General features: G+C 30.6%; 1 protein-coding gene across 6 annotated transcripts in view; it reads left to right on the top strand.

Annotated features, from left to right (window-relative positions):
* LOC107455513 (uncharacterized) overlaps nucleotides 1-27989 on the top strand; it is a 193554-nt gene that overhangs the window by 78865 nt on the left and 86700 nt on the right. For 3 of the 6 annotated variants that reach the window (XM_016073134.3, XM_071183114.1, XM_071183111.1), the window contains exons 3-5: nucleotides 65-263; nucleotides 8715-8785; nucleotides 22825-22904. In XM_016073134.3, the coding sequence (XP_015928620.2) occupies nucleotides 65-263; nucleotides 8715-8785; nucleotides 22825-22904 (350 nt within the window). The remainder of the gene's footprint in view (nucleotides 1-64; nucleotides 264-8714; nucleotides 8786-22824; nucleotides 22905-27989) is intronic. The other 3 variants (XM_071183112.1, XM_071183115.1, XM_071183113.1) reach the window with 1 other exon arrangement.

Below are 27989 nucleotides of genomic sequence, written 5' to 3' on the forward strand. Positions count from 1 at the left end.
CGGTCTTAACATAATTTTGCTTTGTACTGTTGGATGTTGTAATTTTTATTTGTTATCGTTTTAGGTCAAAAGCCTAGTGAAACGAGTCCCAGGTTGCAGAACAATGGTGTCCATGAGGATTGCCCGAATGAGAAGTCTGGCAATGTCTCTGATGCCATCAAAGAGATCAAACAGGCCATCCAGATGAGTAAAAATATTCAGCTCAAAAGCACCCATAGTGGCAATAACTGTGATGGTCCCAACCAACCTGTTTGGGTTCCCAGGTGAGCTATATTCATGTTCTTTTTTTCTGAGTGTTTAACTCTGCCTAAGCAAAGACACCTAGTTCTCATTATGTGAAAAAAAATTCCTAGTTAATTATAAAAATAATTAACATTTTGAAAAAAATATTTTCTTGAAAAAGGTTTACGTCGTGTGCATGAAGGGGTAGGAAGTTTTGCTTATTGTTTACGCTGATAATTAATGAAGGTGGCAGGAAGATGCGAAATCACCATAAATGTATTTTTGTAATATTTCAACGGCCTTATTGCATTCTTATCATTACCAAAATTTCGTTAATTTTTGATTGGATATTATTGTTGATATATAGCTGAATCGTCTCCAGACATTTTCCCCTGTGACAGTTTACAATAGGGGCTACTCTTATTTTTGGTGATTTTTTGAAGCCTAAGTCGATACCAAAAAGCAATAGATCTTTGGGTTAAAGTGCAGAATCGGGGGCCCTCTGATATTTGGCGATTTGAAAGCATACCTCTGTATATATAAGTAATAATATGCTTTCAAAGACTAGATAATTCAAGAGACTCTGGCTAATTCAAATAAATAGGCATCTTATTAATTTATAAAAGGTTTATTTAACAGTTTACATTGGATTTTTCCATGGATGACACTGATGAGTTCCCATAGCAGGAATGTTTAGAGTTGTCACAGATTTATCTAGCCATAAAAATATGAAAAAGCCACGCATTTCGATGGCTGTATAAACAGGGATTCTGAAAGGGAATTGGTTACAAGAATATCCTTAACTTAATCAAACCTCATTTAAACTGGGAAATTTTGATATGTTCCAAAAATGACGCCATTCAGACAGTAGGGAATTTTTGGGATTTTCTTAACGCGTATTTTTCTAAGAATTATTACCCATTGACTTCAGAAAATAATCTTTTAATCGGCATCTTGACTTTTTATGGCTCTTTGTGAAAGAACGATTTCTACGTTTTAAAATTGATAAGAGAAATCTATTTTAAGCTTATGATTTAATATCGAAAGACTCGTATTAGGTATTCTCTCTCTGTATATATATATATATACACACACAAGGGGTGTTCAAATGAAAAGGTACGAAACGACACGGTGGGTAAAAATGTAGACTTTATTCAAAATATATACCATAGGCCTGTGCACAGCGATCCCACTGATGAACAAGCCGCAGGATTCCTTGTTCCCAGAATTCCTGTTGTCTTGACGAGACCCAGTCCTTCACAGCGTCCTTGAGTATGTCGTCCGAGTTGAAGAGCTTCCCTTTCAGGTGAACCAAACACATTGAAATCGCAGGGCCACTAGTCCGGATTGTAGGGCGGATGGTCCAACGTCTCCCGCTTGAACTTGGCCAGTTCCATGTGTGTGACTCTGGAGACGTGTGGACGCGCTTTATCATGGAGCAGAACCACACCCTCCGTGAGCAGACCCGGTCTTTTGTTCTTGATGGACCTGCGTAGGCGTCAGAGTGTCTCACAGTACACATCGGAGTTAATGGATTTTCTGTGCGCTCGAGGAAATCGGATAACACCTCGCTGCTCCTCAATTGTCGAATTTTGCAACGCAAACGCCATCCAGTCCTCATACGGACTGCCGCATCATTAGGTCGCCGCATTTGATAAGAGCCTCTGCTCTCTCCTGCTCATGTGGGCACCAGCGCATGATCCGATCCCAGTCAGAGATTCCAATCGCATCCCGAGATGTCTCGCTACGTTCTCCCTTAGCGGAATATGCAAATATTTAACTGTTACGTTTTTACGTCGTTTCGTACCTTTTCATTTGATCACCCCTTGTATGTATGTGAAAATAAACCAAGAACCAATCACATAACGGTAAATAGAAATTGTGGTAATCCGATGCTGACTTCATTAAAAACAGAGACAGCAAGAAAAAAATATCATGGTAGCCAGAAACGGGGTTTCAGCAAAAATACACAATTGAAATTTATCGCCAAACCAAGGGGCCCCCTGATTCTACACTAGAAGCTTTTTTCCTTGCTGGAAGAGTTTTTAAACAACTATCTAACAATCAAACATAACATAATTGAATATGATGACTAAATGGGAGATATCTTTATATAAGTTTTATGCTTTGCTATATGATTGGAACTAACTGCGACAGTTAAATGGTACAGCGAGATAACGCCGTTATCTCTGTTTTTTAGATTCTTTTGCCAAGGAAAATAATAAAGTAACAGTTTAAGTGCTTTACTCTTGAAGCAATGCGACGATTTTAAACTATAGAATTATCTGGGCTTAGAACAGACAAATAGCTTAAATATTTAAAAGTTATTAAGTTTTTTTGAAAATCGCCAATTTGGCAACATTTTTACACCTTGATGAAAATTGTCAAAATCACTCATGTATTCTCAGTTTTTGCAAATGTTTATGAGCCTAGGTAAGGTAACATTGAAGTAAGTTTTTAAATATTGAAAAATTAGACCACAAACGCATTTCATTTTCACTAAACTGTGACTTTTCTCTATATTGACATTTTGCTCCATTTTCAAAATAAGCGTAGACATCGCCGACTTTAGAGAAGCTTAACTTTACTTAACAGTCATGAGTAACAGTTATAAAAATAGCATATTATTCGCAAAAAAAAAAAACATTTCATATTACGACAGAGCCTTCGAAAAACAACGTTACACTTAAAAGCATTGCATATAAGACGGCATGTGATATTCTTCCACTATATAAAATAATATTTTCATTAAAAACTTTATAATCTTGTTAAAAGGAGGAAGCCACAAAAATCTATAGAGTAATAGTAGTAATTATGGAGAATTTAATGAGAAAGAACATGAACTCCTTTAAAATTATATCAATAGAAATTTTTTTTAAAAAAAATGTGCGCTTGTGGAAATAAAAAGAGTGACCAGTTTCGTTTACTTACTGGCATGCTATACTTTTTTTATTCTTGTCCTTATTTAATTTCCTCTTTTATTTGCCTATTCCACATTTCTGTCTTTTTATTCATTAAAGTTACAATAAAATTATTTATATACTTGAAAACTACATAAAATTTCCTGTCAGTATGTTATTTCAATTCCATAACTATTTTTTTTTTAATCGGATTTAAATATTTTTTAATTTTTTTCCTTTCACAAGTGTTTAATCGCAAGCAGACTTCAAAAGAAAGATTTTCCTTATTATTGACTTACGCATTGTATATATTAGCGCTGCATTCTTGAGCAAACATTTCATTCTTATGGTTTGGCACTTCTTTTTATATAATCCAATTGCCAACTCTGCTGGATTTTCCAGTAAACTACTGGATGTTGTCTGTTTCTCCTGGTCTACTGGTTTAATAAAAAATTCTACTGATTTTTGTACATTTTAGAAAATTCCCTAAAAGAGTGTTAGTTTTCTAAAAAAAAAAAAAAAAAAAAAAAAAATCCCTATTGAAATAGAATTTTTGCATCAGCTTAAAAATTTTTCTGCTCTAAAATGTTCAGTTTATTATTTTTTTTCAGAACTCCGTTTTTAAATTAATTAAGAACTCTTTTAAATTATCTTTGACGAATTAAATGCATATTACTATTCAAAATTATAAGTATTCATAGTACATAACATTTCAAGTTTATTTAATATCAATCATAACCGGAAAATATTGCAGTTTTTCTATTTTGATGGCAAATATTGCAATTTTTTTTCTATTTTTCCTAAAATAATTCCCCGTGTGTAAAATATTTAGTACATTATGCGAAAATTATCATGAAATTTATATTCGTAAAATCTACTGGATTTTTTCCTATCCATATTGACAGTTATGGTTATGCTACTAATAGTGATTGCAAAATAGGTTCTCAAGCTTTCTATAGTTGGTAATTTTTCAAATAAAATGTTATATTCATAATAAGTGCATTCAACAAGAATTGTTTTTAATATTAAATAGTTGCCAAATTTAGCGATAAAATAGTAAATTAAAAGCGTTATTTGGTAAAATCATTGATGTATATGGTAAAATGATTGATGTATATTTATATCTTGGAATCACATGTTGTTCCTTTAAATTTTAAAGCAATAGCTAGCTTAAAGTAATGCTGTCAATTATATTTTAATCGAATATTTTACTTAAATAACGGATCGTTACATTTAAATTATTCATAAATTTGATTCACATTTCCAAATTTTTGATCTGAAGCAAAAAAGTCTTCAAATCAAAAATTCTGCAAAAAACACCAACTGCGAAAGCTAGTCTGCAAAAAAAGCCACCTTCTGTACATTTGAGTGTCTTTATTGTTGTCATTAAAAATATATATGCTTTATATATACGCTTTATTACATAAGTGCATATATTACATCAGTGCATTTTTTCCACCTTTGTATTTTATTAGAAATTTTTAAGAGCAAATATGGCTAGTAAGATTCTTCTTTAGAGATATTCTTCAAATTCCAGGATATAACATGTCAAATTTCCCTTAGTTACTTTGAAACGATAGCCATAATTTTAGGCCGTTTTTTACCCCTTGTTTGTTCAAGTTTTCTGCAACGTATCATTTATTTGCGCTTTAGAAAAATTAAGTGGCGCGTAATCGGAGCTTTAATAACATCCAATCATGTGGATGCAATGAAGTTTAATTAGATGGATAAGAAGTTCTTCTAGTTGAGCTAAAATGAATATTCATGTAGGGGTGGACCCTTTAGTTTTCTCACAAAATCTCGGTACGGGGGCAATTCATGAAAAGCGAGCGTGTTTACTCACTGGATTATAATATTCATTCTATGCTACTAATGAAATGTGAAGATCGAAGATCTATATATTTTTACTTATTTTAACTTGTAAGTTGGAAATACATATTCACCAAATTATTGTATTAGTTGGATTTTCCTCTCTAATTTCAACTTAGTAGTGTCATTATTAAAGAAATAGTATTTTCAGAAGTCTGGGATTATTTTTACAGTGTTAATGTATACATAGGTGGCAAAAAAGGACTACCAGCTGAATAACTCTTGATCTAATGATTGGATCTTCACGTTCTAGGACTCGATCTTAATGTTTTGACGGAATGACTTTTTTAAAATTCGATTTCTCAGAAACTATTCGACAGATTTTGCTCAAATTTTGTATTTTGTCTAGTGCAATTGCAATCTTTAATATGATGTAAAAATAGTTTACCTTAGAATTCGAAATTTTTTGACTAACTTAACTTTTGACTAATTTTTTTAAAAATTAGGCGAAATTTTTTCGCCTAGATGAAAATTAGCAAAATTACTGCCTTATTCTCAGTTTTCGTTAATTTTTTATGAGCCTTGATAATGCAGCATTGGAGTAGGTTTTTAAATTTTAAAAAATTAGACCAAAAACGCTTTTTATTTCCACAAAAGTGTGGCTTTTCCCCATATTGGCGTTTTGCGCCCTTTTCAGAATAAGCAAAGACAGCACTGGCTTTAGATAGGCTAAGCTTTACTTCACCGTCCTGAGTGACAGTTGCAAATCCATAACAGTTATGAAAATAGCATATTATTCGCAAAAAGCATAATTTCATTTGACGACGGAGTCTTCGAAAAACAGCCTTACCCGCGTTTTAAAACCCAGATAATTCTTAACGGGAAAATGGTATGGTTTAAAATTATGCTTTGCTTTCAGCGTAATGCACTTAAATAAACTGTTTATTTATTTTATTTTCCTTGGAGACAGAGATGTGATAAACGTTGTTTATGAATTTCATTTAAGTGGAAAAATCTTGGCAAATTACTGATATATATATATATATATATATATATGGCATAAATCGGCTTTCATAATTTCTCCAATCGTCAGTACAGATTATTCAATCTATNTATAATACTGAAATGTTTAATATATATAATATTAAACATTTCAGCTATTTGTCCGTTCTAATGCCCAGTTAATTCTTTACGACAATATAACATACATAGTTTTAAATTATAGTTTAACTTTAAATATAATATAAGGCACGTAAATTGTGTGTGTGTGTGTTTTTTCTATGCTGAAAAATCTTTCAATAAAACTTCCAACGATGCCTGAAAAAAAAAATCATTCGCACTAAAGTATATCTGCAAATAATTAACTAGTTTCGCACTTTCAGCGTTTTTATTATTACCAATAAAAATTATAGCTGTATATTTTTTGAACAGTTTCGTGGAAACAAAATTTGCAGTTTTTTTTTAAAACGAAAATTGTATAAAAGAAAATTAATATGAAGAAATGTACGATAAAAAAGTATAGTAGAGGTAAAATCGTAGTAAAAAGTTACCTTTCGAACATTATTTTTTATCGATTACGATGTATGATATAACAATTTTTATAGGCATTGGCGTCATTTTTATCTCCAAAAAATTCTGCGAATGAATTCTTTATTTTCCTTAAATCTTTTCTTCGGATTTCCCCTATCGATAGAGCTGATGACGTTCACCCAGTTGGCTTTTGTCCATCATTTCAGTTTAAGGCTGAAGTGTTCTGCTGGCTATGTTCCATAATATCTCGATTACTTGGCTGTCTGGAACATTTTTGCAAATCTTAAACGCTTCCGTCTCTCTCTGTGTTTAACAGAATTACTGTACTCTGTAGGCATTTATTATCTGGTAAATTTGCACAAATGCAGATGTGTAATTTTGATCGTGATGAACTTGAGCACATTAAAGCGGTTAAAATGAGAAATAAATTGTTTCTATATTTTATTTTTAGGAGAGATAGAGGGATTTTTTTTAACCCATTGCCATTTGATTTTTAGGGAATTTTTTAAAAATTTTTTCGTCTGTTTTTGTTAAGGACATATCTTTCATAGAGTGACGTCAAAAATGTTATAACAATTAAAGGTAGTAATATTTTTTGTTATCAAATTTCTAAACTTATAATGTAGCTGGTATTTCGTACTTAGTCTTTCAAAGTACCTAGTATTGTAAAGAAATGCACCTTAGTTATCAACTAATACATTTTGTAAAATCAGCGATTATATGTCGTGTACACCACTTAAACTAAAAAAAAAGAAGAAAAAACTGAAAACATACAAAAAATTATAAAAAAAAAATTACAATTAATTAAAAAATTACGATAAATAAAATACTATTAATTGGAATTTGCATAATTGATAAACTAATAGGGTATACTAATTATGAATCCCTTCCTCTACACCCATGCGTCCGGCTAACATTGTTTGCGAGATCGTGATCTTATTTGAAAATTATACTGGATGGTCACAAGAATTGCTTTGAGCGCAGTTCACTAACCCTTCTCAAGGGGGCATAAGATCTTAGAAGCGCAGTTCACTAGGTGTTAGAAAACCATTAGCGCAATCGGCTATCACCGATACACTGGACAAGAACCCATCAAGTTTTTATTAAAATGAAAGATGCGGATGAAACGGATTTACCACACCAAAGCTGGAGTGAGAAAATGAAAATTAATTATATGTAAAAGTAAAATAAAAAAAATTGTATAACAATATTAGTTCTTTTCATTCTTTTTTTATTTTTCCGAGTCATAATTATATTTTATTAAAAAAGAGTTAACCACAATCGCTGTGCAATCAGTATATGAGTTGTAATTGCTATGCTGGGTCTTTTTAAACTAGCATTTTGAAAGGCATGCAGTTGTTGAAGAAAGTAAATAATTCTAATATTAATACTTAGTCACTCCATCAATCCTTAATTTTTGTTTTCGTCAAGTATACTTTCTAGCTCCGCTTGAATTTTTTGTCTTGAGAAGGTATTGGAAGGTTTATTTCTTTTTTAAATAATTAACGTACGTTTTATTGTTAAGAAAGCATCATAACCGAATCCCTTCCTTATACAGTACAAGCCGGATTTTTTAGAGCTGTTTAAATTCAGTGATTCGGTTATTGTGTAAAAGAGGCGAAACTTTTGTTGTTGGCTTCATAGATATTGTGTCTGTGTCACTAATCTCTAAAATAAAATTATGGAAATATGGTATATTTTATAATATTAACTATAGCTGATTAAAAATCAACTAGAAAATAACTATTGTGTTAAAAAATGAAATTAATTAATCAAATTCCAATTGCATAATTCCTTTTTTCTTTTTTGTTTCATTAACCCCTTCCTTCTCGCTCCCGTGAAAATGACGGGGTGAGGTTTCACCCTCTATTTCTCGCTCCCGTGATACTTCCGGGCTGGAGTGTTCAGTAGTAAAGCGCCAATAAGAATAAAACTAATTCATCTCTTTCGGCCGGAAAACATTTTATTTCTAATTTTACACATCAGATGGCAGTACCCGGATATTTTTAAGGTAATTGTAGATAGTTAGTTTATTTTAAACTAGATATCAGCACTAATCAAATACGTGTATTTGTGATATGTGAAAAAATAGGCGCTTTTATGACCATTTTCTTGAAAATTAACCGATCGTTAGGTGTTTAATGTAATTTTTATCTTTCTAGAATTTTTTTTCTCTGTTGTTTTGATATGTGTTTTTTTTGATAAATAATTGCAGATGCTTTCAATATGTTTTGATTTTTCTTATTTTTGTAGGTTATCTCAATCTAGTAAAACTAAAGATGGATGTCACACAGATGGCCATACCGAAAGGAACCCAGAAGATGGTATGTTAATCTTGTTTCGATTATTGCCTTCGTTATAACTTAAGTGAAAGGTGATGTGTTGTGATAGTGAACCGCACAGAACTTAAGTTAAAATGAATACATCTCGTACTAATTAGTCAAAAAATTTTCAAGAATTTGACTAATAAAAAATTTCAAAACTTCAAATGGCGATATTATGATGATAAATTCCATGAAGTGGTCCAGAAAACTATTAATACTTGCATTTTCAACAGGCACCTGGTGTCAGAAGATTAGAGCACTTTAGTTAGTCGTAAATTGAACGGAATTTGAGTGGCGATAAATTTTATTCGGCATTTCATGACGATAAATTTTTCTCGTAGAGGTCAGAAAACAATTAAAACTTGCAATGTTGTCAAACATGAATTTTAGTAAAGATTTGAGCTCTTTATGTAACCAGAAAGGGGCAAAAATGTGGATTACATTTTCACATACTCAAAAGCGAGTATTGAGTGACTAAAAACACAATGAAAATTTTATTAATTAAATATATTTTTTTAAAATAAAATTTGATTTCGCGTAAATTTGCAAAAGTTACTAAAATAGTGTGTTTTAATAGTTTTTAAAATAAACTGTTACTATTAAATCCTTTGTTAAATTTATTTTTTCCTATAAGTAAGTTTTAATTTTTTCCCTTCTGAATACTAAGTCATCTTATAATGAGCTGTTTTTAACTTAATCTTCTTTTAATTACTTACCTAATTACGAAAAGTCTTAATATCTCATTTGCACTAAAGACTTGTTGCGAATTTTAAATAATATTACTTTGATTAAAAAAAAGTGTTCCTAGCAAAAATTTTTTTTGTTTGAAAATTTTAAACTCGTTGTGAAAGTAATTAATTTCATTTAAACTATAGAAAGGAGAATTTATAATCTCAATGACTTTAAGCTGAATGTTTATATGTGTTTATGTATGTATCTCATAAAAATCCTCAATTTTAAACCGATCCGCACTAAATTTAGAGTATATATGTTAAGACGAACATAACTGTCTATTTTACAATTCTCACCGGTTCCTAAAGAAAGAGTTTTCCATAGAATTTGATAAATATTTTAGAATATAAGTGCTTGTAGCCATGGTGGTTCAGGGGATAAAGCGTTCGCCTTTCAATGAGATGAGCCGGGTTCGAATCCCAGCGATGGCCGGTCAATACGAATTCCGCACCCGGATCGCACCGTCCACAGTGCTGACATAAAAATATCCTCATTGGTCGACGGATCATAGGATAGAGTCCCTTTGCCGTCCGGGTAACCGTGGATGATTTTCGTTGTTTCCTCTCTATGTAACGCAAATGCGGGTTATTTCCATCGAAAAGTATTCCATGAAGGCAAGTGATTCAGTAGCTCCCTTGTTTTCTGGATTGGGTTCAAAACTACAAGACTACGGAGTAACGTATTGGTAGTGTAACGTATCGAGTTATATTAACGAAAAGTTCTGTTTTTTTAAAATTTATTTATTTATTAATTTTTTTTAATAAAAATATTTATTTTACAACCTAAAATACGGTAATGAAATTAAAATTCCAGTAATGAGATAGTAATAACTTTTCAAACAAAAAATAGAGAACCCACAACGGGTTGGTATAAACCTCAAATTCGAAAAACAAAAACTATACTCTAAATATCAACAACTCTCTGTTGTTCTAAAAATTGTCTCCTGCTTCTAATTTTATCGCCTGCTTTTATTTTTTTTATTTATCTCTTTATGTGTTTAGTTCATTTTATTCATGCTTGTGCTAGCCCGTTATTTTTTTTAATATTTTTACTTTTATTCATGCTTTTGCTAGCCAATTATTTTTTTTATATTTTTGACTTTATAGTAGTCATAAACCCAAAATTGGGTCAGATGTTCAACAACGGTTATAAAATAAAATAAATTATGTGTGCTTGCAGCTCTAATTATTCAAAAATTAGTTTTACCGAAATTTTATGAATAATTTATCTTTACTTTCTTAGGTTAAGTTATCACGAGTAAAATTAACGTAAATTTTGGGACTTATCATGCTGATGTCACTGCATTCGCATTTAAAAAAAACAACAACATATACTAAGAACATATATATATAGTATATATATATGTATGTATAAAAATAAACATATAAATAAAATTTAAGTTATTTACTAAGCCATGGGAAAATTGTAAATTCTGAAACAAATAAAAGCAACAAAAATAAATAAATAAATAAAGGTTGCGTATTAGATACCATGAATATATATTATGGGGATAATAGGGTGCTTATCCTTTTCTGAGGGCGGAAAAAACCTATTACCAGAGTACGTATATTAGTCACCTACATTGATATAATAGGTTCTCATTACCACACAGCTATAAGGGCAAACCAGTAGTATTAAAATGTGAGCGAATATTATGTATATTATTATAAACATTATTATAAATGCGAGCAGGCCGAAAAGTTCTGGAGAAATTGAAATTTGAAAAACACCCGAACTATTGGACCGATTTCGGCCAAATTTTTATTTTGCTATTTAAAATTACAGTCTTTAAAATGATGTAAAAAATTAAACCTTACAATTCAAAATTTTTTTAACTGTTATTGAATAAAATAGTAAAAAATATTTACTAAAACTTATATTTTGTATGGAATTATCTTTATATAAAAGAGTTTTATAATTTCGTGCAAAATTTTTTCAATGCGCTTAAGAAATTCTTGAGATATGGCGAAATATGCAGAAAGTGAAATTAACATTAAGTGGTTGAAACTTTGGACATCTTTCTTGACCAAGCTATGAGGACCCTATTTTCCAGATTGTGATTATCCCATATGTTTTGGAGGTCAGAAATCCGAATCCGTCGAAAAAAGGTATTTTTATTCAGAGAAAGTACGTTTTTGTGTCTGATTTCGTTACTTAAAATGTCATCTGCACTTATTAATTAGCATAGTTGAGATCATCCCCTCGAATCTTTAAGATTGAGTCCTAAAACGTGAAGATCCCATTATTAGATCGAAAGTTATTCAGAGTGGTTCCCTTTCATTATTTTGCGCACAGTGCAATTCTTTTCTTTCTTCCTAAGCTTTATCGCAAGACCTAAAAACCTAGACAAAGTAAACAAAGCTCTATCAATATACATCAAACTGTTTATTTGTAAAAAGATTTTAAAAAAAATAAGAAAAAAAGAAGTACTTTTTTAAAAAATTAGTGTTTCTATCTTTCGGATGCCATAAAAATTAATAAATGAAAATGTAGAATTGGGCAGTTGGAAAGTTTTTAATTATTTTCATTTGCGAACTCTTTTAATATCGCACTTAACAAAATTAGAATTCAGGCGCTTAATGATTTGTATCGTTTTTGTTTCTTTGAAGTGGTATTTAACTAATTTTTTTCAACCTTTTATAGATTTTATTTCTTTATTAATTTTATGTCCATGGTATATAAAGAACATTTTCTACATTTTGATTTGACATTAAAAAGTGTCACTTTTTTAAGAATTGAACCATTTAAAAGTGTCACTTTTTTCACATTAAAAATTAGTCCCCCCCCCCTCTTAAAAAAGCTATATCAATATACTAGATGATAAGTTAAAGCAGAAATTTATTTTCTACGAACTATTTTTCTAAAAGGGGTTTAAGTAAACTCTTTTCAACTCTCATTCTAAATGCAATTCTTTTACTGTCAAATTTAAGTTATTTTGTGAAGAAATCGAATGTTTTCTTTTATTAAACAAGAAAAAAAAGATAGTTTTGATCTAGTTTTCTTGTCCTTTTTTTTAGTACACACACTGAATATTGATTTTAATATTGGTCTTAGTATCTCGTTTACTTTTATTCTCAAAGATCACGAAAATTTCAATTTGTTTAATTCTTCACTTACGTGTGAATTTTCGGCAAATGTACTAAAAACAAAATTAATTCTCCGAATTGTTGTACAAAATTCTGTGAGAAACATATCAGCAAACGATCCACTGAGGGAATCATTACTTTCTTTAATCGAATTTCTCATTCTTATGCAATTAAATAGAGCTTGATAAAATTCTTCGATTTTTTTCGCCCATTTCAGGTTTTTTCTCATGGTTGCTAGGTAACGAACTTGTTTAAGAAATTTTTTTTTCTCTGTTAACTCAACTTTCTTTTTAGATCACAAAAGACTGATCTGGCTACATTTTTTTCTGTAACTGTTTTGATTCTTTTTTCTTTTTTAATTTTAACATTTTAAAAACTGTTCTTACAGTTGCCCCACATGCTAAAAACCTTACATAATTTACGTAAAATTTGCTCCAATTCTGTTCCTCTTCCAAATCATTTTAGCTGACCGTGCTATAAAACAGTCATTTGTGCATGATATCGTTCGAAACCTGTTTCGAATTTGCTCCAATTGCACCGGTTGGAATTAACTCACATTTGAAATTAATTGAAAAAATTAGGGAAATCTCAGAAAAAAACACAAATTTTAAAGTTTTTCTTCTTTTTTTTCTTTCCTAAGAAACTCCAATAGTCGTTCCTCCAAAAGTCGAATTTTCGAAGCAACGTAGATATGTGTGTTTGGTTATGTGTTGTTGTATATGCTTAAAGGAGTTATAGTGGTTTTTTTTTAAGTGTTATACGCTCGCTATGTTACTGCGTATGCTTCTACTTGTTGCTTTGAAGAGTTAGAAAAATTTCGGGAATTTTTTTCTCTCCATAAATTAAATATGCAACATGAGTATTTCGTGTTGAAGTTCACTTTCTAAGAATCTATTATGGAAACTCTAAAACGTTTATTGTTAAAGCACTAAAGAGATAGCTTATTACATTTTGTACACATGTGCACATGATGTACAATGAGCAAAAAATTACCGAAACCCCCTGAATAAGTTTTGTTCTAAGATTCGGATTTTCACGTACTAGTACCCATTCTTAATGGTTCAAAAGGATCATCTCAAATATTCAAATTAATTAGTGCAAATGATATTTTAAGTTATGAAATCAGACACAAAAAAAGTACTTACTTTGAATTAAAATACATTATTTTCCTCGAATTATGAATTCTGATTCCCAAAATATAGTTAGTAGTTGTAATCTGGGTAGCTGAAATCTCCTGACCAATAAATATCCTGGTCAGGAGAGCGGCCCAAAATTTGTTAATTCTTTATGTTAATTTTCTTTTTTTGCGTATTTCATCATATCTCGACAACTTTTCAAGCGATTTAAAACATTTTTACCCCCAATTGTGAAATTCATTTTTCCAAAAATAGATCCTCACAAAAAAAATAACTTTTTATAATTATATCATATTATTTTATTTAATAATAGTCGAAACAGTTTTGAATTACTGGGCATAAAATTTTTTACATAACTTTAAAGAGTGTATTTTTTTTATGACGAAAAACAAAATTTGAGCGAAATTGGAGAATTGAGTCGGTTAAAAAAATCGAACTATGTTAAAAATTGGATTCGTTTTAAGTCTGTTTTCTTAACTTAAAATATTGTCTGCTCTAACAAATTAGCATATTTCACGTGACCCCCTTGAATCATTTCAGATTGAGTCCTAGTACATTAAAAATCCAATCATGAGATAAGTTAAGGTTTCGTTATTTTCTGTTTTTTTTCTCTGTACACTGCACATGCACTTAAAAAAAAAATTCTAATTTTGTTACCTTAATATTTCCCGTTTTAACTGTACCACCATCTATTTTCAAAATATTTAGTACTTAAAATCTAATTAATTATTACACCAGTAGCCAGCCGTGATGTAAACTTTACCTATACCCATAACAACATAGCTTTACTAACAATGAATACCTACCTAATTTTTGACGGTGGGAAATAAAATAAGCTCGCCTCCATTTCTAGTTCATTGTTTCAATGTCAAAGCCTTGAAATTCCAGAACGTGTGAAAAAGATGGTATCGATTAGTTATTAGCTATTTACTTATTGTCAGGGTTTAAGCGTCGTATGCGATGCTATTTTTAGTCGCCTGGATTGTGTTCCTTGAATGAAAATGCGAGGTGAAAATCCCCTTCAGCTGTGTTTTCCTTTCGGAAGTTTCATCTGCTTTTTTCTTTCTTTTCGTCCTTCCATCTTATGCTATTGACTTTAATCTTCTTTCTTTAGCACTCTCCAACAAGTTGCGATTTCTTTTCCTCAAGGGATTTCTTGTTTCTGAAGTGGCTGTTGATTTCGCATCTTTTGAAAGATGTTACTCCCAGTAGAAAACATAATTTTCGTTCTATTTACTGTCGTTCTTTCTCTTGAAAAGTTCGTTAAATATGGCAGATAATTTTGATTTTGAAACAAAACCATGAATCAACATTAAAGAAGGTTTATTTATATTTTATTTCATTATTATCACGTTATACGTAGTGTATATTTATTACATTTATGTTCACTCATCTTAATTTACAGAGTTAGTTTTTTTGTTTTATAAAGTTATGTATTTATTTGTCAGTCTTGAAATTTCTAAAATATTCATAACGAGACAAATTAAAATTTAAAAAAAAAAAAAAAATTGATTAACGGTAGGAGGAAAATGACCTTTCTGCGTCGTGGATTGTGCGGTTGTATTAAACTTAACAGTCTTCAACAAGTTACGTCTTCTGTTTGCAAGCTTCTTCGAACTCTCTGAAGAGGGTGTTGATTTCGTTTTTTGAAAGATGTGGTGAAAAACTTTTTAAATCTGACAAAAACTGTAAAAAAACCTGGGTCAAGTTTCTTTGTTGTCATTGAGGGCAATTTATTAGTTTAATCACTGCTTATTAACTGTTTATGTACATATACGTGGATTATAATTACTACTATAATTTATGATTCATATTATGTATCATGCATAAAAAAAAATAAAACCAACATTTTTGAAACTAATAACTGCTTCTTGCAAAAACCACAGTTGGTACTCTTTATGTCAATAAAGGGCTTTTAAAATGACGATTAAAATGACCTTGTTTAAAACCGGTTAAAAATGTCAATTGTCAAAAACTTGCCAACCCTGCTATGAAAACAAAATACGTTCTAATTACTGACGTTCTTCTTTAAAGATAGCAAATAATTTTGGTTTAGAACAAAACTTGGAATTAAATTTTTTTAGCGAAAATTATTAAAGTAGTACTTCACTTATATTCATTCATCTTCGGTGTCTTATTTTAATATATGAATTTTCTTGTTTATTTTTGCCCAATTAAAAGTATTTTAAATTTTATGAAAACTTCTACATCCAACTATATAGTGCCGAAAGTGAAGTGTGTTATTTGTTTTGGACAAAGTCCATTTATAGAATATAGCCAGGGTTTTAAATTTCAGTTGTGTAATATTTTTGAAACTGCGTTTTATTTTATCTAATTACAATACTCCGTTGCTAGTAAAGAAAAGATCATTGCCGTATAGGATTTAAGTAATCATCCGCGACAGCATAGCGTTTTATTTCGTTGGCGAATGATATAAATATGTTTTCAAAACAATATAAAAGCTTTAACACATCAGACAGAAGTTTAATTCTTGCTATCTTTTACGATTTATATCATGGAATTATTTGAAAAAGGTTATAGTTTCATAGTCTTACTGCAAGTCATAGACATGACAACATATTTCGATTTTTAAGGAGAACATTCGTTCTTGAAAAAATAAAGATCGATATGACGTTTGATTGGGCCACTAAAAATGGCGCATGTTATGCTGACATGTCATAACTAATCAAATGTGAGATAAAAAAATTTTTACTTTTGTTTCGCTGTAGAAGAAAATCGTAAACGGCGAGAAACAATATTTATTCTTTCATCAGTTTCTTTAAATGCGAACTGAAAGGTGTATATTTGTTACAATTTTTAGATATTATTTTTTATTAATTCTTATTACTTGTTAATTGATTATTCAAAAAGTTTTGTTTTCCTCATTCCGCACGATTTTAAGAAAGCAAGCAAAAAGAAGGTGATGCAAATTCGTTTCTAGAGTTGGCGACGTTGATTTACGTTCGTGCTGGAAGCTTGGCGTCCATTTGGCGTTCGCTTAGATACAAACAGGCTCTCTCCATAGGGATAATGATTTTTTCTTAACTTGCAACGGACTATAATTGGTTTAAAGCTGGTGACACAAATAATAAAAGGAAAAAAAAATGTAGAAATCGACCAAAAATGATTCCAAAGCATTTCATTTACATCTTCTTATTTTATGTCATCAAATGAGCATAAAAAATCATATTGGGTGATGTGTTGCAGCTTTAAAAATTCATCAAGCAAAGTTAAAAGAATAAAAAAATGAAATAAATAAAAATAAAAAACTCACCTTCAAGTACATCACATATCAGCTATATTTCATCAAAAATTGGAAAGTATATCGCTACACCTTTGTCTTATCTAATCTAATCTTAATCTAAGTACAAGTCAGCCATCTATTTATAGACAAACTTAAGAATATTCTAGACGTACTTACTAGAAATTTCCGTTTTTTATTTTCCCCACGAAAATTTTAGAAGTATACGCAGCATAAAGCCGGAAGATATCAAGATGGGAAGATTAGCTTATAGCTTGCATAGAGAGATAAATTTGTAGTTTCAAAATGGATGTTTACCTAAAATAAGAAAAGTGAAAGTGCTTAATTGAGTTATGGGTAAAATGAAGGAGGTAGATGGAGAATATGTGTGATGAATAATAATTAATTAAATGTTAAATTAATTAAATGTTAAATTAATCAATTAAATGTCTCGTGATGTAATTAATTTTCGGTAATGGATGATACAGTGGTATAAGAGAATTATGGCTGCAAGAACCAACAAGTCGATCCATCGCACATAGCGATTGAATTTATCGACTGTTGAAAATAATATGACTATTAATCAACAAATATCCTGACGCACCTTATAAAAGATAAATATATTATACAAAACAAAATAATTCGTCGAGAGAAGAAGAGAAATAAATAAATGAATAATGTGTCTACTCACCTCTCTTTTAAATCCGAAAAATTGGAGGATTAAATAATTAAAAAAAAGAAAGAATTTCTTTCTTGATGAATTGTCATCTTTTTATATAAGTCCGAGTTTAATTTCTTATAATTAGAGGGGATTCCAAGTCCACATTTAATCCATAAAGAATTTCTTTCTTGATGAATTGTCATCAATACTATTAAAAATTAGAATGCATCATTTTTAACACTCCTTTCGAATTTAAATCAAGAGAAAATAAAGTTGCTAGATATTTAAAACCGTGATTGTTTTTCACCGTAAAATGTGAATAACGGTTTTTTAAAACTCCATGCTAATGCCCTATTAATCTAAATGTCTATCTAACGTTTACTTGCTTGAATAAAAATATAATATTAGAGGGAGTTTCCAAGTTAGATGTGTTCATGTATGTATTACGGTGATTGACCGAAATTGGTGGTTTTTGACTTCCACCGGTGAATGTTGACATTCATATATTCGCTTTGGTAAATGTCCGAAATATATACTGTAAAATACTGAATATACTGAAGTACCACTGCCCGGTATGTCCTACATTAATGACACATTAATGACTTTTTAAGGTTCAGTGCCACTGCCCGGTGTATAATTGCTCGGTATGCCCCGCATTAATGTTTTTTTAAAGGTCAAGTGCCACTTCCCAGTATGCGTTTAACCGATACTCCGAATACTGATGTTTCTCCTAATCTATCCTCAGCAAATATTAAAATATCGAATAAATATAATAATATCGACGAATAAATTAATATCCAATTGGATATAACAAATATTTCGGAATTCACCAAAGCGACAATGTGATTGTAAACATTCACCGGTGAAAGACGACATTCTCTTGGTTTCGGTTATTCACGGCAACATATGCACATCACACGTTTGTCTTTAATTTTTGCATCTAGTATAAAATAAAATGTTTCCTCAAATCAATGCCTTCTCCGATAAAATCCTGGTTACTTAACTAATTAAGGGGATGGCCCTTATTTTTTGTGCCATGCTTTCAGTAAACCAATTACTTTTTTTTTTCAGTAAGAATCTTTATTGAGTGAAAATACGACAGTAATTAGATAACTACAGTGTGTTAAAATTTAACGAATGGTAGTGAATTACAATTTTGTCTGATGCACTGAAAAAACTCTGCTAACACCAATTAGTAAAAAGAAGAAGAAAAAAAAGAATTTTTTTTTTCGCACCGTCTGTGAGAAATGAAACTTAGTTGAAAGAACATTTGATTTCTCGCTGTAGGTGTTTAAAAAAAGTTTTGCAATTAGTGTTTTTCAGTTGTAGAATATATAACGGCGTTACAAATAATGGATTTTTGGCACATCGAAAAATTTATTCTCTCCATTCCAAAGAAGGGTATTTTTCATTTTTTTCCCATTGAATAAAATAACAATTCCTCACGATCATGTGCATGAATAAAATTTGTTTTGTTCTAAAGAGAAAATAAAGAATAGTTTAGAAAAAGAAACTAAATTATTAAAAGGTTTAGTTTTCTTCTAAGTCTTATTTAGCTAAGTTCCAAATTGTCGTCGTCTTAGATTTTTAAAATGCAATGTTCCCCAAAGTTTTGGCTTTTTTTTCTTTTCAGTATATTTTACAACCACAGAATCTCCTCCTCACAAACAAGATCAGGATTCTTTTATCAATTTGAATGTTTTGTTCAATTTACACCATTCTTGTAACACAAATAAGAGCAGTACCAATTATTTTCAGGGGCTTAACGAATCAAAGTACCCAATTGCTTGCTCATTGCAAATTAATTATTTTCGTACCGATAAACTATTGCGATGCATCTGCTTCGGTCTTGCCAACATTACAACTCTAGCAGACATGATTATTTTAAAGAAGACTTTGAGACCTATGAGCAACTGCTCTTAATTGTCCAAATTTCTTTTTAGGCAATGGTAAAAGATAATACAAATCAAAAAATATTTTTGGTATAGTCTGGTTTGGGGTAAATCATAAAGGATTTTCGTTAATTTTTATTCTGACTTTAACCGGTATTTTCTGGAATTTTTTTTATTTATTTAATTTTGAAAGTAATTTGGAGAATTTAAAATTTGAGTTTTAATTATTATTTTTTTAAATTCTTCTCTTTAACGGAAAAGTCTCTGGAGGTGGTTTAGTAAAGTTATAATGAAAGTAAATTTACCTATACTAACTAACTTTGACTTTTAATACTACATATATCATGCATATCTTTCTTTGCTTTCATATTTATCTCGATCTATTTTATCTATTCATGGCTGTATATCTCTATAGATTGCTGCCATATCTATCTCTGATCTTCTATCGACCTATCTCTTTTTTATGGACTCATTTGATGTTTCATAGTTTTCCTTTCCAATTCATCATACCTTGAAAAAAACTATTATTCATAAGATAAACAATGGGTTATGGAATGCTTTTTACATTATATAGTCAGTCAGCTAACAGAAATAGTTTATTAATTTACTTAAAAGCTGCATTATTTATTTCTAAAAAAGAATGTCCTCGAATTCTCATATATATGCCATTATCATTTGGATTCCATATGAAATATTAAGTGAAGACCATTATCGAAGTTCTTGTTCAACCGTCTGGAAAAATGATTGCATTTTTCATCGGCAGGAATTCTTAAATGTGAAAAATGGGTGTCTAAATTTTCCCTCGGCAATTCTTTATTTAATTCCAGGAGCTTTAAAATAATCGTTGATGTTTCTAATTTAATGTTTTCCCCGAAATAGCCTGACCAGGCCAATGAGGCCAATTAATCGTTTTGCAGCATCAGCGTATAGCGGCCGAGAAAGTCAAATTATTCACGTGCAATTGAGAACGATGATTGTTTCTGTTAAATACTCTCCAATTATTAATTGCGCTCATAAATCTGAAATTAAGAGTTTCGAATGCAGTTACAGTTACGACAAATACCAAATATGAATTGCTTAGTTTGCGCTCCTAGAAATGAATGTCGGAATTTCGGATTTAGTATAACATCCTGCTTGTTCCGAATGCGAAGTTATCGGTCAGGATTATAATTAAGCAGTTAGATTGTCAACTGTGGAGCTGATATATTACATAACGCGTTCTGTTTGGGATAATACTTATTTCCGCGTTATCTTATTTAACTGTTCGTCTTATCGGCTCTAAAGCAAATGTAGAAATATTTGATATATTTTAAATTTTAATCAATGCTCCTTTTCATGCACAGTGCACCCCCCTGCCCCCCCCTCCCCAAAAAAACAGACTACCCTGAATAATTATTGTTTTAATGATCGGATCTTCACGCTATAGGACTCAATTTTAATAGTTCGAGGGGGTGACCTCAGATATACTAATTAATAAGTTCAGACGGTATTGTTAGTAATGAAATCAGACGTAAAAACGTACTTTTTCTGAATAAACATACCTTTTATTTCGACGGATTCGGATACCTGACCCCTAAACTATAGATAACTCGGAAATATGGTCCTCGTTGTTTGGTCGCGAGAACGATCCAAAGTTTGGACCTCATAATGTTAATTTTACTTTTTGCGTATTTCGCCATAGCTCGAGAACTTAAACGAATTGAAAACTTTTTGCACACAGGTATAAAAATCGTTTGTCCAAAGCTAATTCCATGCTAAAAATAAATTTTATTAAATATTTATTATTTTATTTAATATTAGTCGAAAAAAATTTTGAATTGTAAGTTTTTTACATGATTAAAATTTTTTACATCATTTACAATTTTTTACATCATTTTAAAGTATGTAATTTTACACTGCCAAATACAAAATTGAAGCGAAATAGGTTTTATAGTTCTTGAGAAATCGAATTTTAGAAAAGTCGCATATTCAAAATTTTTAATTATCTTTGAACATTTTTAAATTTGACAAACAAATTCTATTATTGTGTGCAAAAATAATTTAATTCGTTTAAAAAGTGCTCGAGTTCTGGCGAAATGGGTCAGAAGTAAAATTATCATAAGGGGTCCGAACTTAGGACAGCTGTCCTGACCAAATTTCGGATTAAGTATTGGGAGACATTTTGCCTTCGTGCATGACTTTTGATAGAACTAATCCGTATTTGCGTTACATGGCCAGAGAAAAACCACGAAAACCTCCCATGGTTAGTCTGACGGCAAGGGGACTCTAACCCATGATCCGGCTATCACTGAGGATATTTTACGTCAGCACTGTGGTCGTTGCGAGCCGGGCGCGGAACTCGTATCGACTAACCATCGCTGGGATTCGAACCCGGTTCACCTCATTGGGAGGCGAATGCTCTATCTCCTGAGCCACCACGGCTTCAACTAGTTTTTATTAACGATTTTATTTTCTAACCGTCGTTGAACAGCCGACCCAATTTTTTTGGGTTTCGACTACTAAAGCTCAACTCCGTGGACTTGTAATTCTAAACCCAGTCCAGAAGACAAAGGAACTCCAAAGGATCAAGTATTGGGAGAAATTTGCCTTCCTTGAGGACTTTTTTAATAGAAATAACCCGCATTTGCGTTACACGGTGAGGAAAACTACGAAAATATCCCACGGTTGACCTGATGGCTTAGGGACTTTAACCCATGATCCATCTACCACTGAGGATATTACGTCTGCACTGGGGTCGGTGTAAGCCTGATGCGGAATTCGGTATCTACCAGCCATCGCCGGGATTCGAACACGGTTCACCCAAATGGTCGGGGAACGCTCTATCCCCTGGGCCATCTCTGCTTTTCCGTTAACGATTGTCAAAATTAGTATTTATATTATAAATAATATGTAATGGCAAAATTCTTTTTTCTTCTTCATTTTACCGTATAATGCACGCCTATTTTACTGAATTTTTTTTATTTGTGTGACAAAAATAGTTTTGAACTTAAGTTATTTAATATTGAATTATACATTGAATTTAAATTCGAATGTGTTGTTTACTTGTGAAGTTTTAAAATATCATTTTCAAAACATGCATTTCAAAATATTTTTTTATATCTCTCTTCTAACTGAATAGTCAAGAATAGCCAATTAATTGATTAGTTAATAAAGCTAAATATACTGATAAAATTAATAAAAATGCTGAAATAATCGAGGAAAATTTAAGTCTCGTTGTGACTCAGAAAATTGCTATTTTTGAAATGTTTCATTAAATTAGTAATCATCCGTAACACATTGCCTTTGTTCTAGAAGACTGTGATACTGATCAGGAAACGGACAGACTTCTCGGAGCTCAAAGAACAGATGATAAAGGCTTTTATGACGACAAAGTAAGTTGGCTTTTTTTTAATTATATTTTTTGTTTCATTCTATTTTTATGTTCAGTGGGTCTTCAAATTCTGCTCCAAAATACCGCGCTTAATCTAATTACAGGCCGCTTTTGAAGGGCTGAAATATCACACGTGGTTCTTCAACCGCAGCTGTGTTATTAGGTAGAAAATACACTCTGGTGTGTGTTAATGCAATCAAGCAGTATTTTTTAGTCTGGTCGTTTAGTTTAGTATGGTGGAGCTCTAGTTAACAAAGCAACCGTGTAAACTTTTCGAACTACTGTATTCACTGCTGTGGAGAGTTAATATGTATTCCGAACTACAAATTGAGTCCGTCTGTAGTTCAGTAAATAATATCGTGATTGACAATTAAAGTTTCCAATTTCTGTTTTTAAGGTGTACTGTAATTAATTATGCCATTACAGTAGACTCTCGATTAACCGGGATCGAATTTTCCGGGACTAACAGGAGAAAAAGTGAATATCGGATTGTAGTCGTTGAAATGTGCGGGAAAACCGTATTCTTCTTAACCCTTCCTTTTTTCGTATCGTATTGGACTCGTTGTAATTTTTTTTTTTATAGAATTTTTTGAACCAATAATGTTTTATTGCACAATAATTTTATATTTTCTATAATTGTTTTCATTAAAATTAGCATAAATTGGATTATCCTTGTTATTCGCTTATTCGGCACAATGTATTCTCGGTGAATCGAGAATATACTGTATTTCTTTTAACTTGGTGGAGTCTTAGTTAACGAAGCATCAGTGTAAACTTTTCGAACGAAGACTATCTAGTCTATACAAAATGAATGCAGACTATTACTTATGTCTAGGGTGTTAGTTTTAAAATACAATTCGTAATAATAAGTTTCATTAGTAGTGATAGGTTTGATATGTATTTCGAGTCGTCTATGTTTCGATAAATAATAACATGATTAACAATATCAGTTTCCAAGTTGTCTATTTTTATGGTGTACTTTAAAAGTTTGGTTTAGTACTATAGTTAGTTGCGGTTCTATTTCTCTTAGTAACGGTGGAATTTTAGTTAACAAAGCAACAGAGTAAACTTTTCAAACCGTAAACTAGACTAATATTTATTAAATGAGTTTATTGTTAGAGTAGGGTATCATAAAAAAATTGTGAAGTCTTGAGTTGCGTAAACGTGACTCCCCACATTATGGAGTTTATTGTCTGAAGCGGAAAAAAGTGAGTGAAACTTCCAGTTTTATTCCACCGAAAGAGACGAAAAAAGATTATTTTCTTTAGCCAGTACCAGCAATTAGATTTACTTCATAAAAGCTTTACGAACCGAGTTAACCGAGAACGTGGCGAAACTGGGAAAACGAACAGTGGTAACAGAATACAAACCTCATCTAAAACCCTAGGCGAAATCACCCAAGTATCTGCTTTTAAAATATTCATGTTATAAAGTGAAAGTTTCATAGTAATTCGATTCTTTTCGGGGCGGTTAAGGTGTCCTACAAGAACTATTAAAATGTATTCCAAAGTTAGATAAAATCCCTTTATCTTCCGCAGGCGCCACCTAGGAGTCCTGTTTTGAATTTACAATAGAGGTAAAATAGTAAATTATCGTGGTGAATATTTCTGTGAGCATTATCTTCTTTTTCTTCCATGTTTTGTGCATTTCTTGGGGGATATTGTATGTACACAGTGTTTTGATTTTCATGCGGAAAGTTATTTGCATATTGAAATGAGGTAGGGTGGATGAAAAATTTTTGTGAGAGTACTATGCCGAATATATCAATTATAGTTTTGAGTTACATAGGGAATATGTTTTTTAGGTACTCTATGATCTAATTCCCCTTTTCCTCTTTGGATTTTCTATGTAATGTAGGGAGAAATTCTAGAATGTCTTGTTAAGTTCTAAGCTTCTGGAAACTGGACTAACTTTATGTATAGTGATGGGTGCTTAAAAAGAATTTATTTTTTCTCCGCCTTCAGTTTTGTACCTTTATTGAATGAGATTTTATCTTTTTTTTTGTGTTACGCCTGAAAACTACTAAGGAATTTTTTGTCTTCTTTACCACGAGTCAGATTATCTGAATAACTTTATCTCTACGGCATAAAGTTTTTTTTTCCATAAAAAAAACTGAAAAAGAAGTCAAATTTTAAACTGGATGCATATAAAACAAGTAGAATTCACGTATGAAGCAGTGATGCGAATAGTTATAATTTTAATTTTAGATATTTCCTACTACTATTTATATAATGATTTATTTATTACTCTTAAATTGCAATAAATATAACAGTTTGGAATAGTTGACTATTTCTGAATCATTTGTTTGCGATTTCATAATCTTAATATCGATTAAAAAATAATTAGAATCTGCAATTGAAAGTAAATAAATAAATGAAATAATGGAGATTCTTAGTGGTTGATTGTAAATGGTGAATAACCCATTGATAGGTATATCATCCACTTAAATTTGTAATTATCACGTTCAATTTTAGATATTTTTTCTACGATTATTTAAAAAATGGTTTGTTGTTTTTAACTTTTAAATTGCAATAAATAACAGTTTACAATAATTGACAATTTCTGAATTATTTGTTTGTGATTTCTTAATCTTAATATCGATTAAAAAATAATTAGAATCTGCATTTGAAAAATAATAAAATAGTGGATATTTTTGATGACTGATTGTAAATTGTTGAATATTACATTGATATGTATATCCATTTCGCTTTTACGTAAATTATTTTATAATCTATATTGCATGCATACTTATCTACAGAATATATAATATTATTAAATATTAATGCATTTCAGAAGCGTTTGATCCCACAATTCTAATCAACATGCAAATTCCATTAAAATACTCTTAATAGTTATCACGAATAGTGTGCCCATATACATATTACTATTCTATACCGATATAGATCATTAAACTATTATACTCTGTTTGATTAGTTATGTCTGATTGAGTAATTATTTATGATCTGTATATTAATTACTAAAACACACAAATATTAATAGTTGGAATTCTCTCTCTCATTTTTTTTTAAATGACCAATTGGTGATATATGGGGAAAAAGTTTCCCCTTAATATGTATAATAAATGATGCTCTAATTTCTATCAATATCCATCGAGAGTAGGAAATAAAATAAGTTGAGTAAAAAAAAGAAAGAAATATTTTGCGGGATGTCAAGAAGTATGGAGACGGTCAAACATCTCGAGAAAAACGCTTGGGATCTAAAAATACGCATGGAAAATACTTTCATAAGAAGAAATACCAAACTAAAATCCCAACCTTACTCCCACTTTTTAATGCAGATTTGGATTCTCCAGAAAGTGTTTCCCAATTTGACTTAAAACTGTTGCATTTTGGTTCGCAGATGGCGCTGTACTCACATAATGAATAAAGGGTACAAGATATTAAACTCATTACGAATAAAGTCGCCCATGTACGTGAAAAAAGTTTCAGTGCATATTTGTTTATGCTAATTTGCAAATTTCTTTTTGGTACGCTTTAGCTTTAAGGAGCACCGTTCTTTGGCTTTAGATATAAATATATATATGATTAATATATTATGATAGACCGAATTATTTTATTTCTGCGGAATAAATACTAACAATATTGAATTGGTGCTACCACTTTTTTTCTTTTTGGGAGAAATAAACCATCTTTTTTGAAGAATCTTGGATTCAAATGAGTTAAATCGCGAAATATATGTCATATCGATAAAATAAAAATACACGTGTTTGATGTTTTGAAAAACTTTTCTATTTGACACCAGACTCGACCCTAACCCCTCCCCAGGGACTCTAAGTGCCTTATGACAATTAGTATACCTGATTTCAAAAATATTTCCACGGAGCATGAGGTAAAATGTATGCAATTAAAGAAATATGATCCTAAAGCTCATTTCGTTAACCCTTTGACGCAGATGGGGACACCGATTTCCCTTTCATATATTTTTTTCTTCTGCCGCACTAATTATAAGCAAAAATTACATTTTAGTATTTTTTAATTTTAAAAAACAGGCTAATAGTTATTATTTTTTTTTAAAGAAAATCTAATAGATTATCGGAATTATATTTGTACAAAAATATGAAATCCTAAAAAAAAAGTAGTTTTAAACATTTTTCCCCTCCATATCAATAGTTGACTTTGTAAGTTAATGAAATTTCAATGATTAACAAATGTTTCTCTTAGATCTAAATAACTGCAAATAGATGAAGATTTTAAAAATTATTGTAAGTGAGCCGTGTTTGGAAGATTTTATCTTCAACGCAAGCAAGAGATACCGGTGTTTCCTGCTGTATTTCACAACCATAAATTATTAAAATGTTAAATATAATTTTTTTCACTTATTTTGACCTATTACACAAAATAATAGAAGAATAGCATGAAAAATTTGTTTAATAAAAATTCTACATCAAATGGTAAAGCCAAGAAATTAATTATGAATGGTGTAAATAAATTTAGTATAATCGCATGATAGATTTTTTTTCCTGGTTTATATACTAACAGTAATTTATGAACTTTAAACTATGCATTCGAATAGTGTTAATCTTTCTATGTTTTAGTTATTCTCGTAAGCTGTATTTAGAACTCGAAGTAACTTTAAGAATATTTTTTCTTCTTCTGAAAATGTGTCTAATGGATGCCGAAGTGTCGTAAATCATACACAGTACGCCACTGATACGACAAAGTAACATCTGCCGAAGGATATAAATTTCCGAATTTTCTTTCTTTTTTTTTTTAAATGGCTTCTGAATTATTTACGACTACTTAACTTCATATTTATTTTTTCCCCGAAATTTTTAGTTTTTTTTCTTTATTTTGTTTTGTCCTTAACAAAGAAGTTCCGTTATTTATGAATAGTCTTATGTTATCTCCCTTTAGTATATTTCTTTTCGGTTGGACGAAAAAGTTTATTCTATTTTCTACAAAATTTATCGTTGAATCATTTTTCTTCATATTTTGTGGTGCTTTGATTGTTCGGTATTTTTCTGTGTTTCGTTTCAGAGATAACGATGTTTGTAATTGTATTTCTCCAGTTTTAAAAATTCATATTTTTTAAACAAATGTTTGCTTTGACTTAAAAACATGTAATT

Source organism: Parasteatoda tepidariorum, chromosome 7 (genome assembly GCF_043381705.1).
Source record: "Parasteatoda tepidariorum isolate YZ-2023 chromosome 7, CAS_Ptep_4.0, whole genome shotgun sequence".
Classification (NCBI taxonomy): domain Eukaryota; kingdom Metazoa; phylum Arthropoda; class Arachnida; order Araneae; family Theridiidae; genus Parasteatoda; species Parasteatoda tepidariorum.